This window comes from Tasmannia lanceolata, unplaced genomic scaffold (assembly GCF_043159265.1).
Source record: "Tasmannia lanceolata isolate RefF3 unplaced genomic scaffold, GAP_Taslan_0.1 ptg000003l, whole genome shotgun sequence".
NCBI lineage: Eukaryota > Viridiplantae > Streptophyta > Magnoliopsida > Canellales > Winteraceae > Tasmannia > Tasmannia lanceolata.
In genome coordinates this window covers 3,934,624-3,950,417 of record NW_027518680.1, presented here as the reverse complement: position 1 = coordinate 3,950,417, position 15,794 = coordinate 3,934,624, and the positions used below count along the sequence as shown (strand labels likewise).

General features: G+C 38.0%; 1 protein-coding gene across 1 annotated transcript; it reads right to left on the bottom strand.

The window, feature by feature from the left end:
* Positions 1–2,221: 2,221 nt before the first annotated feature.
* LOC143860247 (calmodulin-binding family protein) lies at positions 2,222–7,220 on the bottom strand. Its single transcript, XM_077370815.1, has 10 exons — positions 6,985–7,220; positions 5,478–6,076; positions 5,274–5,388; positions 5,094–5,159; positions 4,434–4,522; positions 3,819–3,906; positions 3,521–3,667; positions 3,341–3,433; positions 3,148–3,249; positions 2,222–3,026 (listed from the first exon to the last, which is right to left on the bottom strand). Exons 2-10 carry the CDS (start codon positions 5,963–5,965, stop codon positions 2,361–2,363), a joined length of 1,854 nt encoding a protein of 617 aa, XP_077226930.1. The 5' UTR covers positions 5,966–6,076; positions 6,985–7,220; the 3' UTR covers positions 2,222–2,360.
* Positions 7,221–15,794: the final 8,574 nt, after the last annotated feature.

The window sequence follows — 15,794 nt, the reverse complement described above, 5'->3', positions numbered from 1 at the left end:
TGAATATCTAATCTTATTATTATTGCCATTATAAAAGAAAAGGGAAATGATATATGTGCCAAGTGTTTCGGTAAACATGCGCTCCACTTGTTTGTCGTGTAGTATTTAAAGGGTTTAAAGAGCTTTTTGAGAACCGTAATATCTTCTGAAATCCCTTTAAATACTACACGACAAACAAGTGGAGCGCTTGTTTATCGAAACACCTTGGCGCAGATATCATTTCCTGAAGAAAATTCTTCCTTTGACTAATGTATATGATATGGTGACATTTTACGCATAGAGGTCATGCAACGCGAACACCTCTATGCGTGAATTTTTTGGAAAAGTTTGGAAAGGAAAATTTTTTCAGCATTTCTTATTTTTTCATTGTTTAAGTACGCATAGAAGAAAAAAAATAACTTGAACAGAGTCTCAATTTTTATTTAGAGAAGCCTTTAATTTATGGTGATATCTATTTAAATTAGGGCTGCAACTCGGGTCGGGCGGGTCGGGTTTTGGAGAACCCAACCCTACCCGAGAAATATCTCGGGTCGGGTCGGGTTTTTTCACGTTGACGCAAATTTTTAAGGAAAATTCTTGTTTGGCAAGGCAACTCAACTCATAGAAGCAGAAATTACACTCACATTACACTTGAATCAAACAATGATGTAATTACACTCACATTACACTTGAATCAAACAATGCTGTAATCAAACAATGTTGTAATTACAATCAAACAATGCTGAATCAAACACTTGAGTCAACTCAACTCATAGAAGCAGAAATTACACTCACATACAGTAACAGTGGGTGCGTGGGTTTTCACTTTTAACTTTGGGATAATTACATTTACACCCCATCTAGCTTCTGACACATCCACTTCTACCCCTATAGTTTAAAACGTGACAAATACACCCCTGTAGTTTCAATTTGTTTAAGGTTTGCCCCCTCAGCTGAAGGTTCGTCCATAGATTGAAGGGTTAGGATGATCCGATGGAGCTGATTTTTTGGGCACACCATATCTATGTCAGAACCCATCAAATGAACGCTTTGGATCATCCAAATAATGTGGGCCCCTACCCGAATCCAAACACTACCAAAAAATCATCCAAATAATGTGGGCCCACATTGTTTGGATGATCCAAAGCGTTCATTGGATGGGTCCTGACATAGATAGGGTGTGCCCAAAAAATCAGCTCCATCGGATCATCCTAACCCTTCAATCTATGGACGAACCTTCAGCTGAGGGGGCCTACCTTAAACAAATTGAAACTACAAGGGTGTATTTGTCACGTTTTAAACTATAGGGGTGGAAGTGGATGTGTCGAAACTAGAGGGGTGGTAAATGTAATTATCCCTTTAACTTTTAACTAACAATAGAAAAAAATGTACATACTATAACTTATGTAACTCGGGTCGGGTCGGGTCGGGCCCCTTCAAACCCGGCTCGACCCGAGATTCATGCGGGCTTTTGAATGCTGAACCCGGCTCGACTCGAAACCCATGATACCTGAACCCGACCCAAGCTATTTTCGGGTCGGGTCGATGCGGGTCGGGTAAAACCCGGCTCGAGTTGCAGCCCTAATTTAAATAAGCCATAACCAAATCATTTCCCTCGAAATTGTGGAAAGTAAAAAATGTCCAAGGAAAAGCTTTTCTGCGAGAAATATTTTTCCTGTAATCCAAACATTGCCTTGCCAGAATTTTTTTGGTTCTTGGGATTTCTGTGGAACAAAAAACTCCCCGGGAGATTGATGGAAAAAAAAAACTCCATGGAAGTATCCCGGTAAAATAAAAATCCCATGTTTGGTTGACCGGACTATGATGGGAAAAAATTTGGTTGCTTGAACTGTTGGGAAGAAAAAAATTCTTCTGCAAGCTTATTTTTGGTTCCTAGGAGTTTTTTTGTTTTTTTTTTTTTTTTTTTTCAGGGTAGGGTTTCGTGCGGGGTTATTTTGGTTCCTGGGACCAAAAAAAAGTCCCAAGAACCAAAAAAAATTCCGGCAACCAAACGGAGTTGTTTTAGATTTTAAGAAATGATTTTGAGTCCAAAACTGATTATTGGACTCATAATCAAATGCAATTTGAGTCCATTTCTTCAGATTGGAGGAAGTCATTTCAGGGTAATATGAACCCTATTGCCCATATCATCGGCCATGAAGCCCTTGAACAAAGTGGAAGTCTTCATCCACATCACTAGGTATTTTACAAATGCATCAGATATTTCAATACTGAATCAATAAAATGAAATGTACTTTACTAATACTTTACAAATTTCATGCCCACAATCACTAAGGATCTACAAAAACAAATGCCAATGAAATTATCTATCTTCACTATTCATACAAAAGAATAAGAGAATCAAAGAAGATCAATTTTATCTAAAAGTGGTTGTTGTTGCTACTGGTTTCTTTTAACAAAGAAGACACCAACCCCCTCGGACTAGGCGTTGACATGTTTCGAGGGGAGAAAGCTCTTGAGTTCCCAGCACTTCTTGGAGACAAGTTAACTTGCTCTAAAGCACGATTTTGAAGCTCTGTAGGGTAGTCCCTCACGCATCCGATTCGAGGTCCAGCTCCCGTTGTCCATTTGAAAGACAACTGCCTTCCAAGTTGATAAGACTTCATTCCTTTCTTCGAATTGATCCTGCGGAGGATCGATTCTTCTGGTACAACTTCTTCTGCATCACCCTGATCCTCAAATAAATTCCGCTTATTGGACATGTAATGTTGTTCACGACTAGATGATTCTTCTACTGTTTCATCACCACCTGATTGAGATTCAGTTGAGAAACTGTTGCGACTTAGACCTCCCATAGGTCGACCTTCTGTCTCTGAATGCTCAAACAAATTCATGTTTTTTGGTATTGTAATGTTAGAAAGATGTGTCTGTATGTTAGGAGGTTGCTTTAACTCAAGTTCCTGTTCCCTGTTGGTGTTATTTGTTTCCATCTCAGTCATCTCTCGACACAAGTCTAGTTCAGACATGTTACTTCTAAGACCCCCATGTTTGCTCTCAAAATCGTCGGCCTCGTCTGTTGGACTATTCTGAATGAGACAGAAATAGAGGGAATGAATTAGTTTGTGCCTTTTTTGCCCTTGAAATTATACGCAACTATGTACCATTTCAAAAAAAATTAATTATAGGCAGCTATGTTTATATTCTAACCTTGACATCAGTGAGATCAACTTTTCTTTCCTCGAGAAAGGTAACAAAGTCCTGAAAATTTTCCTTGGTTGGGCGATAATGCCCGCTGTGTGGCCAGACAGCCTGTTCAAAGATGTGAAATAAGCATCCATATTATCAATCATATACTCGTAAAACTATAAAAATCTGCAGAAATCGGCTTAGGAAGTCATACCTTTAGGATTCCATTTTCTACGACTAATCTCCCAGCGGCAGATGTCGCTCCTCCAGCCAAAAAGCTTGAATGTTGAAATACCCCTTTTTGTTTCTGAAGCATGAAGAAGGCAAACAGATGAAGTAAATTCACACAGAATGCAAACATATTTGTGTGGTTTTGTGGGGAATAGAAATTCACCTGCCCGACGTATAAGTTCTTGCTAGTGCTAAGAACAAAGATCCACTTAGTATCTTTGGGTTCTTCAGTTGTATCAAGGAGACTTCTGTTTTGTTTGTAGAGAAACTTCCCATCCTCCACAATAACTTCATACGCCTCTCTTTCTTTCTGCAATATGAGCCAAAACTTTTCACTAAGTTGTAGTTTATAAGGACAAAACCTTAATATATCGAGTGACTTGATTTGTGTCACAGTTACATCCACCAAATCATTTCCAATTTATACTACAAGGAGATGGGTCTTACAAAAGGTGACTCACCGGACCGAGATATTTGATGCACTGTTGTTGAAGCTTCGGTCGAGGGCATTGATCGAGATTGAACTCTTTCCCCTCTCCCACATCCAACCTACAAATACAAAAGTCATTTCCATGAGCCTTTCGCCTTGAGTGGTTGGAGAGGCCATGGTATTTCGCCTTGAGTGGCTATTTGTTAGGATTTTTCCGCTTTGCTATATTTAGCCTTGGGAGGAGTATTTCAATACGGCTGATGAAATTTTGGTATTTTGTGGTGGGGAGATTATTGAGTAAAGGTAGGCATGGTGTAAGACGATGGTACCATGGAAATTCTCTGGGTCGCACTTGGTATTCTTTCGTTCTTGGTATAATGGAGAAAAACAGGCTATGGGTATTGTATTAATTTCTGCTTTTAAGTTTCCTGGTCCATGGTATGCCCTGACCAGCCTTTCAGATACTTTGTAATACAGGATGGGACTTCTGGTCCCCAATGTAATCTTAGTATCAATGAAAATTGTCATCTTTAAAAAAAAAAGAGTCTAAAATTTTAAGATTCAATTGAATGGCTAGTTCCAAGTACACATACATAATCTTTTTTTTAAAAATGTATTGATAGGTATTGTGTTCTTCAAAACTGACCAATAGAAGAACATCTGCCTGCTGTCGCATTGGAGCCAACTATCATAATAGAACTGGAGATTATGCCCATATCGATGGCGTGGATCAATCTGTGTACAAGAAAAAAATATTACACTTAGATGACCTACATCGACAAGTCTAACACAATCTAGACAATGCTTACAAGTTGGAAACAGTAAATAAACTACAAATCACACACAATTAAGACACAAGTCGTGGTTCGGCAAGATCGCCTACATCCATGGGAGAGACCATCTTTCACCGTGACCAACAAGTGCAAGAGATTACAAGGAGATAATCGTCAATTCCTTAACCCAATCCTTACACGCTCAACACTCACAACCCAGGAGATCAAACCCAAGAGCATCCAACTTCCAATTGAATCCCCTTCCTTTTCCCACACGTTCAATCTGTCTCTCCTCTCTTTGCATAATATATAACAATACCTTATATAGCCTGGGTCAAACACCAAAGCTTCCCTACAAGCTCCTCTCTCTTTGTTTCTTATTCAAATAAGGAAATCCCCATGAGGAAATAAAATCTTAGTCAAACTAGGATGGGACACACTTGTCTCCAGTGGGATAAGAGACACAATCCCAACAAATACAAACTTATGAATATGTACAAAAGCATGTTAAAGCCTTCATATTCAAGACATACCGCTTCGAGCCAATGCTGTAAAGCAAGTTTCCGAGCCTTCTCATCCTTGGATAAACCTTTCCCAACCTACAATAAAAAGCAGAAAAGCTTACAGCCTAGACATAATATAAGAAACATATGATAACAAGTTTTTGCCAAATTCTTTAACATTTCATCCAGACATAGCACATGATTAGTTACCTTAGCAGCCCTGGTTCTCGCCCTCGACCAACGAGAAATTGCTGATTCTGGTTTACCAATGTCAAAAAATGACACCGAACTTCGATTGAGTGCTGCAAAATCTAACAACTTCCACCTACAATAGGCATTAAAAATTTAACATTTAAAATGTCGAAGAGCAAAATAAGGGAGAAAAATCTTAATAGGAGATCCAAAGAAACATACCAGCACTCCTCTGCAAGAACAGCGCAATCTGCAAGCTTTCGTCTTGTGCGAAAGCTTTTGTACACTTTCTGCAACTTAATTGCCGCTTCATGTTTTGGGCTGTTCAAGCCCAATGTGGGTGACCCCGGGATCCTCTCAGTTAAACTGTTTGAACTCTTAAACCGATTGCCAATTTGTTGGTCATTGAAGCTATCAGATCTCATTGCACATTCCTTGGCCAAAGAAGGGGTCTTTATGGAAATCATGGTTTTCAAATGGAAGGGATCCAACTCCCTTCGCTTAAAACTCAAAGATCCTTCTATGATCATCTTTCCAGACCCAAAAGGATCTAATACGGTGGGTTCAGTACCTTGACCATTGAAACTTACTGATCGATACACGGTCTTCACATCGTCGCCCTTGAAACTGATGGATCTCACAATAAGAGCTTCAAACTCCTCATCCAAAGCATCATAATCAGCTCCAGGACAGGAGAAAGTTATCCCCATTTTATCAAAGAGAGATTCTCTCTTGAACTTTTGCTGACAAAAACTAGAGATTTTACCAAAAAGATCTGTGGGTTTTGATAGGCCAGAAATGTCAAACAGATTTCCTAATTCCTGATAAGACAACAAAGTGTATAAAAATTTTGGTATGTCTTGCATTAAAAGTGATTACTACATATACAACAGCATTCAAATCAGACTTTTCAAAGCTATGAAATACAAAAATAAAACAGACAGAAAATTGAAAGAGGGTTATGAACCTCAATCAAGAAGACCCAAAATTAAAAAACATGAATGTGAAACAAAATCAGGAAATAAAAGATCTCAGAAACTAATTCAAATGATGCAGGCAAGACCTTTCAAAACCATCTAATACAAAAATAAACAGAAAAAAAAATGTTATGAACCTCAACACAGAAAACCCAAAATTAAAAAACATGAATGTGAAACATTATCAGGAAATAAAATATCTCAGAACGTATTACAAATGATGGAGGCAACAAAATGATCCAAGAAAGATCTTCAAACACAACTTATTTCTACTCACTCAAACAAAAATAATAAATCCAAAGAAATATGTTGAACACATATTCGCCACGCCAAATACACTCATAAATTCAGAGAAATATCACCAAACCCCCTTCCATCAACAAATTCAAAAAATGAAATATCAAAATTAATATTTTTAAGGAAAGAAGTAAGAACTAAGAGACTAATCTAAATGTCGCAGGCAACAAAAAATGACCAGCAAATGATCTTGAAACACAAAATGCATTTAAACCAAACCAGAAAAAATTCTAACATCCCACACAAAACCATTTCCACAACAAGACATAAACTCGGTAAATCTGAATGAATACACAAAACCCATTTTCATTCAGCTGCATAAAAATAAAAATAAAAATATAAGGAAACATAAAAAACCCACTTCCATAGAAGTAAGCAAATTCAATAAAATCCAAATGACATAACAAGCAAACAAAAATAAAAAAAAACATGTTATGAATTAAAATGGCGCATACCTCTATAGGGGTCCTCGAGATCAGCTCAAAGATGAGAATGCCAGAGAGAGGTTGGAATGAGAGAGGGAATGAATGAAGAAAGAGAGGACCCAAATGAAGAGATGGGTTTGTTGTGGAATATTGGATACAAAAACCCCGATGAAAATAGGAAGTTGGTTTTTGAGGCTTGAAGGGAAAAACGGGTCGTTTTCCCTCGCTTCCCTCGCTGGGTATACGGTATACCTGTCTGATTTGTGTTAACTGTTAAGTTGTGTTTTCCAAGCTAATCTCTACCGTCGAATTTATAGGCGAGGGGATGAGAGAGAGAGAGAGAGAGAGAGAGAGAGAGAGAGAGAGAGAGAGAGAACAATACATGAGATCCAAAGTCTCCAACCACGTGTTATTGACTTTCCAAGTAGTTTGTCGTCTCACACCGTAAAAACCCAGCGGTCATTTCCTATTTCTTTTTTTTTTGGGGTAGGTATGATGGGGTTAGCCGACCAGATACTGATCTTGTTATTAGTATGGATTTGATATTGGCACTCCCACTTTTCTGATTGGTCGGTTGGTCCGAGGACCAACTATAGACTCTGAAAATAAAAATAAAGAGTCACTATAAATAAATAAAAAAAGAAAGAAAGAAAAAAGGAATGATAGTGCAAGGGTGCCCTTGCATAAAGAGCCATAAAAGGGCCCTTGATTGGGTTCACATAATTTTCTGTAACCTTTTAAAATCGGTTGAGAAAATGACTTGGATCCAATCAAAGGCCTTTTCCGGTCCTTTATGCAAGAGCGCCCTTGTAACTATCATTCCTCTTAAAAAATGGAATTCATTTATCATCTTTCTTTGTGATTTGCTAGGGACCATCGCAGAAGGCATTTCACCGGCCCGCTGTTGCATGGGAGAGCAGCCATATATGCCCATTTTTGTCTTATTCATTTAATTCATAGCTGGCTGCACTCATGCAACAGCCTGTCCTCAAATGCCTTCTGTGATGGTCCCTAGCAAATCCCTCTTTCTTTTATTCGAAGTAAGCCATTTCACAGCTGACTTTTACATGAGAAATCAGCCACCTCATATGTTTTATTTTCATGGTCATTATAGAAAACTTTAGTTTTAGTTAAACATGTCTTTGTTTTTTTTTGTTTTTTTTTAAATAGCAATTTGTATTAAATGACAAGGAAGCACCCGAGAAGAGGCAACCCGGAGAACAAAAACAAGAAAGAAGAAATAGGGAAGAAGAATAAAAGATACAACAAAAATAACAAAACTAAACTACGGAGGGATGATCGAAATAGGGAAGATGATCCTTAAACATATCTTTGTTTAAGGATTATATCATGTCAAAGACCCCTCATTATCTAGGGCTTGTTCGTTTAAGATTATAATAACTGATTGTGAGTGTCAAACCGATTACTCTACTCAAAATTACCTTTTAATTTGAGTCCAATAATTGGTTTAGCACTCACAATCGGTTGTCATAATCTTAAACGAACCAGCCCCTAGTAAGCCATAAACGTAACAAGATAAATCAATTTACTCCTTTTTTGACTTTGAAAGAAATATGCAATTTGATCTTCTTCTTTTCTTTTTTTTTGCTCTGATATCCATATTGGAAGGGGAAATTACTTCCTACTATCATCATCAACCAAAGGTGGGATAACAATAAGGTGCTGTTTGTTTTGGATTTTGAGAACCGATTGTAAGTACAAAACTGATTATTGGACTCGAATTTATGTTTAAATTATGGGCCTACCATATGTCATCTCGAAGCTACAACTAGTAACGTGGCGTATGTTGCAAGCTATTTAAAAATACAATTATTAAAAGGAATTTCAGTTTATTGTGAAGTATTATTAGTAGAAGTTATGTTTTATTGCATAGATGATGTAAATGCACACGAAGAATGCCAAGTCTGTCAAATTTCAATTAGAAGGAAAACGACCACTACGTCAAATTAGAAAGGACAAAATTTCAAAGGGTTTGTAAAAGAAAAAACACATGAAGTTTCCATGCATTTTAAGGCACGACTGACTTCACAATTGACTTCTACAAACCTAAAATATAAAATGCACTTTCTATCTTATCTCTTGTGATGGTGAGTGAAAATAACGTGCCCTAGAAAGGAATGTATTTGCAAAGCACAGTGAAAATTTTACAATAAACTAATTTTAAAAAAATTTACAATAACATTTTGGGCAGTGATAAATCGACCCCCCAAAATGATAAATCGACTCCCATGTGCCTATCTCTCTCCTCTTTCTCTCTCTAACCCAGAGGAGAGAGAAAGACACATGGGGAGTCTATTTATCACTCCCCTAACATTTTTTAAGAGAGAAAAATAAATCCAAATATTAAAAACATAAGGCATTTAATGGTAATGGAAATGTACTTGTATAAGATAGTTAATTGCAATAAAAACATATAGATTTATAGGGCATTAAATAGTTTGAAGTTAAGCCCGGACGGGTGTGGCTCTTCGGCATAAGTCTCGGGTATGCTCCCTGGAGACCAGTGATCGAATCCCACCCGGACTTGCCCGATGCACGTGGTTTACGGGCGATTGCGTGCATCCGTAGGGACTAGTCCTACTCCCGAAGGGGGTGGGGACATTCTACGTTATCAAAAAAAAAAAAATAGTTTGAAGTTCTACCAATTGAACACAGACTGCTAACACTGTGCATTAGATTAAGAATTTGAATTTTAGTCAAATACACACCATTTTTATTTCATGAAGCACCAGTTAAACCTAACCCTAAAAAACAATTATGTTCTGCTTGTAAGAACCCAAGTTTAAAACCCTTAACCCTAGACCCAAAATCCAATTCAGAACATTTGATTCAGCCATTTAAAAATACAAGGCAGTGTCGGAAAGTACTCCACCGCTGTGCCTCTTAACAAAAAAAGGAAAATAAACTGATATCGGCACCCTTACATAAATTCACAGGCCTCTGAAGTCAATGAGTTACGCCCCGACTTTCTTACGGTGAGACAAACACATCGTCATATCCAACTGGAATTTCAAATCCCTATGCAGAGTACTTTAAGACGTACGGAGTCTCACTGTGTTCACGTGTCGATAGCCAAGCATATCGCTGAAAGGGCGCCGGTAAACGGATGCGAAAATGGTCTGTTTATTAAATTCTCGCCATGCTATGTTTTGATATCGGCACCCTTGTTTTATTTTCAAATATCCTCACACATTTTGCTGGCTGATATGTTCCCAATAAAAGCTTGGAAGTTGATTGGATTTGTTCATCCTAGTAAAATGATGCCCACTTATGCCCAGAATTAGGGAGTAGAATTGGCAAGTAATAATTTAAGGGTTCTAATAACAAGTGCCCTAATTAAAGGCACCCCGTTAAGGTGCATTGGAAAAGAAATTTTACAATCATTTTACACATATTTTCATACTTTGACGCCCATTTTAATTATTTGACTAATTAATTAGTTGAGGTTAGCACTTAACATGAGGATTAATTAATTCAAGGTGGATATACATATGCATAAGGATGATCACGGTCCCCTATCCGTGTGATGCACATGTACATTAATCTGATCTATTGATCTGGGGGATAGCCATGGATCCAATTCTAAACCCTAGATCAGACTTTAAACAAAAGCCGTGTTTTAGGATATTTTGTTAGAAAATTGCACATGATCTATAGATAGGATCTTCGCAAGCAGCCAGAGGGCAGCAGTCACATCGGGCCGGGCCAGGCCATGGGCGAAAAGTATATGAAATTAACATTATAATCATGCTTATTCATTTTTTCGACCAAAATTTTGATTAAGTCCATTCGTTGATACCCTTAATTATGTTCCAGTAAGTCGCTTGGCAGGTGACCCATCACCTCCAAACAACTGCAACCCATGTAAGGGTTTGTCCACATAGTTGAATTATTACTTAATTACACACCTAGAAATCCTTAATATTTTTTATGAATGATAAATGCTAAACTGAAGTGTGCCCTAGCAAAAACCAGCCGCAAGGGCACCCCTTTAGATCCACATCACCAACATGCATTTATAACAGCATTGAAAATGTAAAAGTAAAGAAATAATAAGGGAAATGATATATTCACTCCCTTTTCTCTCATGGGCCACCCCCTCTTGTGTATTTATGACTACTCTTTTTACACTACAACGGAGTGGCCCGAGGAAGAAAAGAAGGCAAATAATAAATGCACCCTTCACTTTAGCATTCCTCTATTTTTACGATCTCCCAAATAAGGTTGTAATGAGTTGATTAATTAGAGCATGGGAATCAGGGGTATTCTCATATTTTATAAGATTGAGGGAGGTGAGTTCCCTAGCTCTTGTAATTAAATAAGAGACATAAGGAGCTGGAACGCATAGACACAGAATATTAGAGTCAATACATCAAAACAGCTGTATTTGTATGTCGGGATTTTATTTTCCAAATCTAACCAAACGCCTTAAATTCTCCGTTTCTATCTCCTTTTGAGTCCAACGCGTCTTCTGCACAACACCACCGACCCTGTCACGAGACTCTTATGTCTCTATCCAAATTTCATTCGGCAATTTCTTAACTTTTTGCCCTTTTTCTGGCTGATAACAGAATAGTACGTAGCAGTGTTGACTAATCCTTAAATAAACCATTACCTACAAAATACCACCCAATATGCATGTCTTGCTTCACGTACCTTGGATTTAGGCCACCCTCAATAATTTATGAATAGCATAGTATACTTAATCGGACGCCAGGGAGGATAAGTGGCCCCACTTGACCTCACCCCCCCTACTTAAAAGTCAAAACCAAGTGAAAGCTTGGTGTAGGTGAATCTTGAAACGCCCAATTTAAGATGGACAGTGATGAGAAGTTGAGACCGTGATCCTTTTGGAATAGTAATCGGGTTCACATAGCAAAATGTTTGGTACATAAGATTATATGCAAATATTTTGCAAAAACTTTGGCATATAAGATTGTATGCAAATATTTTTCTGGAGGTGTTCAAAGAGGCATTAGAGCTCTTTTGTGAGCTGCCTCATGGTTTAATATATGCCATATATATCTAGCTCGTAGTCATGGAGTCAAGATTCACATGTGGAAACTCCATGACTAAGAGCTAGATATGGCATATATTAAACCACATCTTGACTCCATGACTACGAGCTAGATATATATGGCATATATTAAACCATGAGGCAGCTCACAAAAGAGCTCTAATGCCTCTTTGAACACCTCCAGAAAAATATTTGCATACAATCTTATATACCAAAGTTTTTTAAGTTAAATATGATTATATATTTCCAAATAATGTCCATTTTCACATAAGATTATACTAAAAGAATCTTAATTGTAAATAAGGAGCAATTTGGGTGGAAGGTTGGAGCACAAACAATTGCAAATATTTTTCCGGAGGTGTTCAAATAAGAATTTGCTTCATATCTAACAATATTGATATATTGTTAGATATGAAGCAAATTCCCTTATACTTCAACTGCGAACACTCTCTCCCACCCCTGGGAACACTCTCCCCCCCCCCCCCCCCCCCCCCCCCCATCTTTTTGGGTCGATCACACACACAGCACATGTGGCCTCTCTTTTGGGTTGGCCATGCTCTTGGATCTTTAACATCAAGGAGTTGTTGGGTTTAGAACTCAGGACCTCTCGTGAGGCAATAGCTCTGGATCCTCTGATACCATGTGAAATGACCAATTACTTCAAAAGCTTAAGCTATTAGAGTTGGTGTTATTTAATCATTTATCCTTCAACACCAACATCCCAAACTAATATTACTTTGTTGAATGATGGTAGTACTAATGTAACTTTGTTACGTTGACCATGATGGTAGTTTATTAAAGCAGTGCTAGTTTGATTTTAAATCCAAAACTGATAATTGCACTTGAAATTGCATTTAATTTTGAGCCCTATAATCAGTTATGAACTCAAAATCAATTCTCAAAACCGAAAACGAAGAGGGCCTTAGTAAACATTGCCTAGGCGTGTGGATACTTTAGAGTGCATTTGTGTGCACATCCAAATTACAATTAAGAGGCAAACTGCAATCTAAAAAGTCTCATATTGCACCCAAATTGCAATTTAGGTTTACATCCAAACGAGGCCTCAAGAGTGTTTCTGTTGATATGTGCTTTTGCGTGTACTAGATTATATTTGGTGTTAAGGTTAGCATAGCCGGACCAAAACATTTATTTTGTCCAAAAACAAATATGCTCGAATCAATCCAAGCCCAATTACAAGGAAAATTTTGGGTCCGATCTGGCATGCTGAGTCCCCTAGTTAAGTGACATTATTCCTTTAATTTACAAAATAGCTTCTTTGGCATGTTGATTACTTGGATTAAGAGGTATAAGTACGTGTATGGTATGTGCCACTGAAGTGAAACACATGGATCATGTGTAGGGAAAACATGGATGCTCAAAGAAAATCCATGAAATGATTCCATTTGAGAATTAAGAGCCCGTTTGGATGCCGAGAAGATTTTGATTTGGATTTCTCACATTTAATTTGCAGCCCTTTTTGCATTGTAATTTGGATCGGATCAAATTCTTGGATTTCTAACTCAGCAGTTGACAGTGAAAAAAATCAGATTTCTAAATTTGCTGTGGAAATAAGAAATTGGAAATCCACATATATGGCAGTTTCCTTCACCCTCTTTGCTCCTCTCCACAAGAAAGTACAGCCCCCCCCACCCTCCCTTCCCTCTCTGTCTCCCTCTACATGAGCTGCCGGATCTACTCAATTTGTATTCAAAACTCAATTTCAAATCAAAAGACAAAATAGGAGGTATCCAAATGGGCCCTAAGAGTAATTTCTAATTATTATTCCAAACCAAGTCATACATGGTAGCATGCTCGTAAATGTTAAGTGGGTCAGCTTTGGGAAATGACCCATTTAGCACTTACAACTGGCAAGTGCAAGGCATGCTCGCACTCGGATTGGGATGACTAGAAAAATACAGGTAATATACCTATCTTCTCTCACCAAGTTTTCATGCAAGAACTGGGGCTCCACAAAGCTTCACGTGCATTGACCTTAAGGGGGGGTTAGTCGGGAGGGATTTCAGCGATCTTTGGCGGATTTGAAGAATCCGCTGTTAGTCGTAGGTGCCTTTTTTAGCGAACTCTCAAATGCGCCCTTAGTGGAAAGTTCGGCAAAACATGAACTTTCACCGCTGCGCGAACTTAAAGTCACGGGTTATATGTAAAAACCTTGCTTATAATGTTCACCCCATCGAGGTGAAACTTTAGAAAGTCCACACGTTTACGTTTTCGTTTTCGCACAACCCGTCTCTCCAAAAAGAAGAACGAACCCTCTCTCTCTCTCTCTCTCTCTCTCTCTCTCTCTCTCTCTCTCTCTCTTTGTGTGTGTGTGTGTGTAAAAAGAATAAACCTTAATCTCCCTCTCTCTCTCTCAAGAACAGGGTATGCTAATCTGCCTCTCTCTCTCTCTCTCTCTCTCTCTCTCTCTCTCTCTCTCTCTCTCTCTCTCTCGTTTTTCCTTCCTAATCTCATGAACCCTAATCTTACAGCTTGGTCATGGAAAAAAGAAAGGAAGAAAGGGATTTGTTGTGGTCTCCCCCTGCTCTTTGTCTTTCTTCCATCTCCTATTGTTTTTGCAATCTTGGGTTTGAGGGATTTACCATGCCTTTGTTTTTCCTATTTATTATGTTGTTTTTAAACTTTCTGCTCTGCTCTTTTTTTATTCTTTCTGTTCAGTTTTAATCTCAGGATCTTGAGTGCTGAAGGAAGGGATTTTTTTATATCTCTGGATCTTGAATTTGCTTGTATCCATATATAATAGACCAACTAGCTCAGTGAGTAGCCATTGTATGAACATGGAGAAGTCTCATGAGATTAATGGAGTATTGGTCACTATCAACTTTCCATCCCAAGGGGTTTTCATAGCTAACGAATACTTAGGATCAAGAAAGAGGGAAGAGAACCAGACATCCTATGCAAGCTGGACCTTTACGAGACCATGTTGATTGGAACTCCTTAAATTACATACTAACTAGGATGGGTTAGGATGTGCACTGAAAGTAGTCATCAATTCCTATATACAGTAGCAAACACATGTTTTAAGTCCGGACTGCAAGCAGACATCTATGTGTTTTTTAGTGTGCATTTTGCAGCAATTACTTCTGTCACTAGAACTGGTAGCTTGGGATTTCTCAAATGTTTACAACATTTTATTGCATTTAAATGTCAATAAAATGGGGAATAACTTCTTATCATGGAAACTTAGTATATGAACCATCTCTATCACCCAACAACTGCACATGCTAATTGATGGGCCACTTCTTGGATGGGTCATAACCCGACCTGTATGCAAGAACTGATGAACATGGTAATGGGCAAAGATAAATAAAGGGTATGTTGATGAGATGGTTAGGACCACTTGATTGTTTGTGATGGTTTTAAGGCTATCATGTATGAAAGAAGTAACCATTGATCCATCCGTTGGACTGTTTAACATGGTGCGTGCATAGATGTAGAGATGGTTTATTACTCTGAGTTTTGGTATATAGCTTATTGCTCATGTCTTCACTCAGATGTAAGATGGTATATAGCTCAATATACGCGTATGTGCACATCCTCAAAAACATCCCCATGATTTTCTTTGCAAGAAGATCTTTTTGTGAATATGCATTTGTGCCACAATTACTTCTGTCACTTGAGTATCTCATTAGATTAACAACATTTGAGTATTTGTTGCAAGCTGCAATGCCTAGTATCTCATCATATTAGCTCAAATGAGTTTCTCATGTCTATGCTATCTCTTGTAGAATGTGCTTTTTTCAATATGTTGATCATATTAGCTCTACTCTGAGTTTCTCAAGTA

What these genes read in the sequence shown, in the direction of transcription:
- LOC143860247 (XM_077370815.1), bottom strand. Translation starts at nt 5,965, where the DNA reads ATGGGGATAACTTTCTCCTGTCCTGGAGCTGATTATGATGCTTTGGAT. An exon ending in CGAGAACCAGGGCTGCTAAG is followed by an intron (nt 5,160 to 5,273) that starts GTAACTAATCAT and finishes TTTTTATTGTAG; the next exon opens with GTTGGGAAAGGTTTATCCAA. An exon ending in AGGCAGATGTTCTTCTATTG is followed by an intron (nt 3,907 to 4,433) that starts GTCAGTTTTGAA and finishes TTGTATTTGTAG; the next exon opens with GTTGGATGTGGGAGAGGGGA.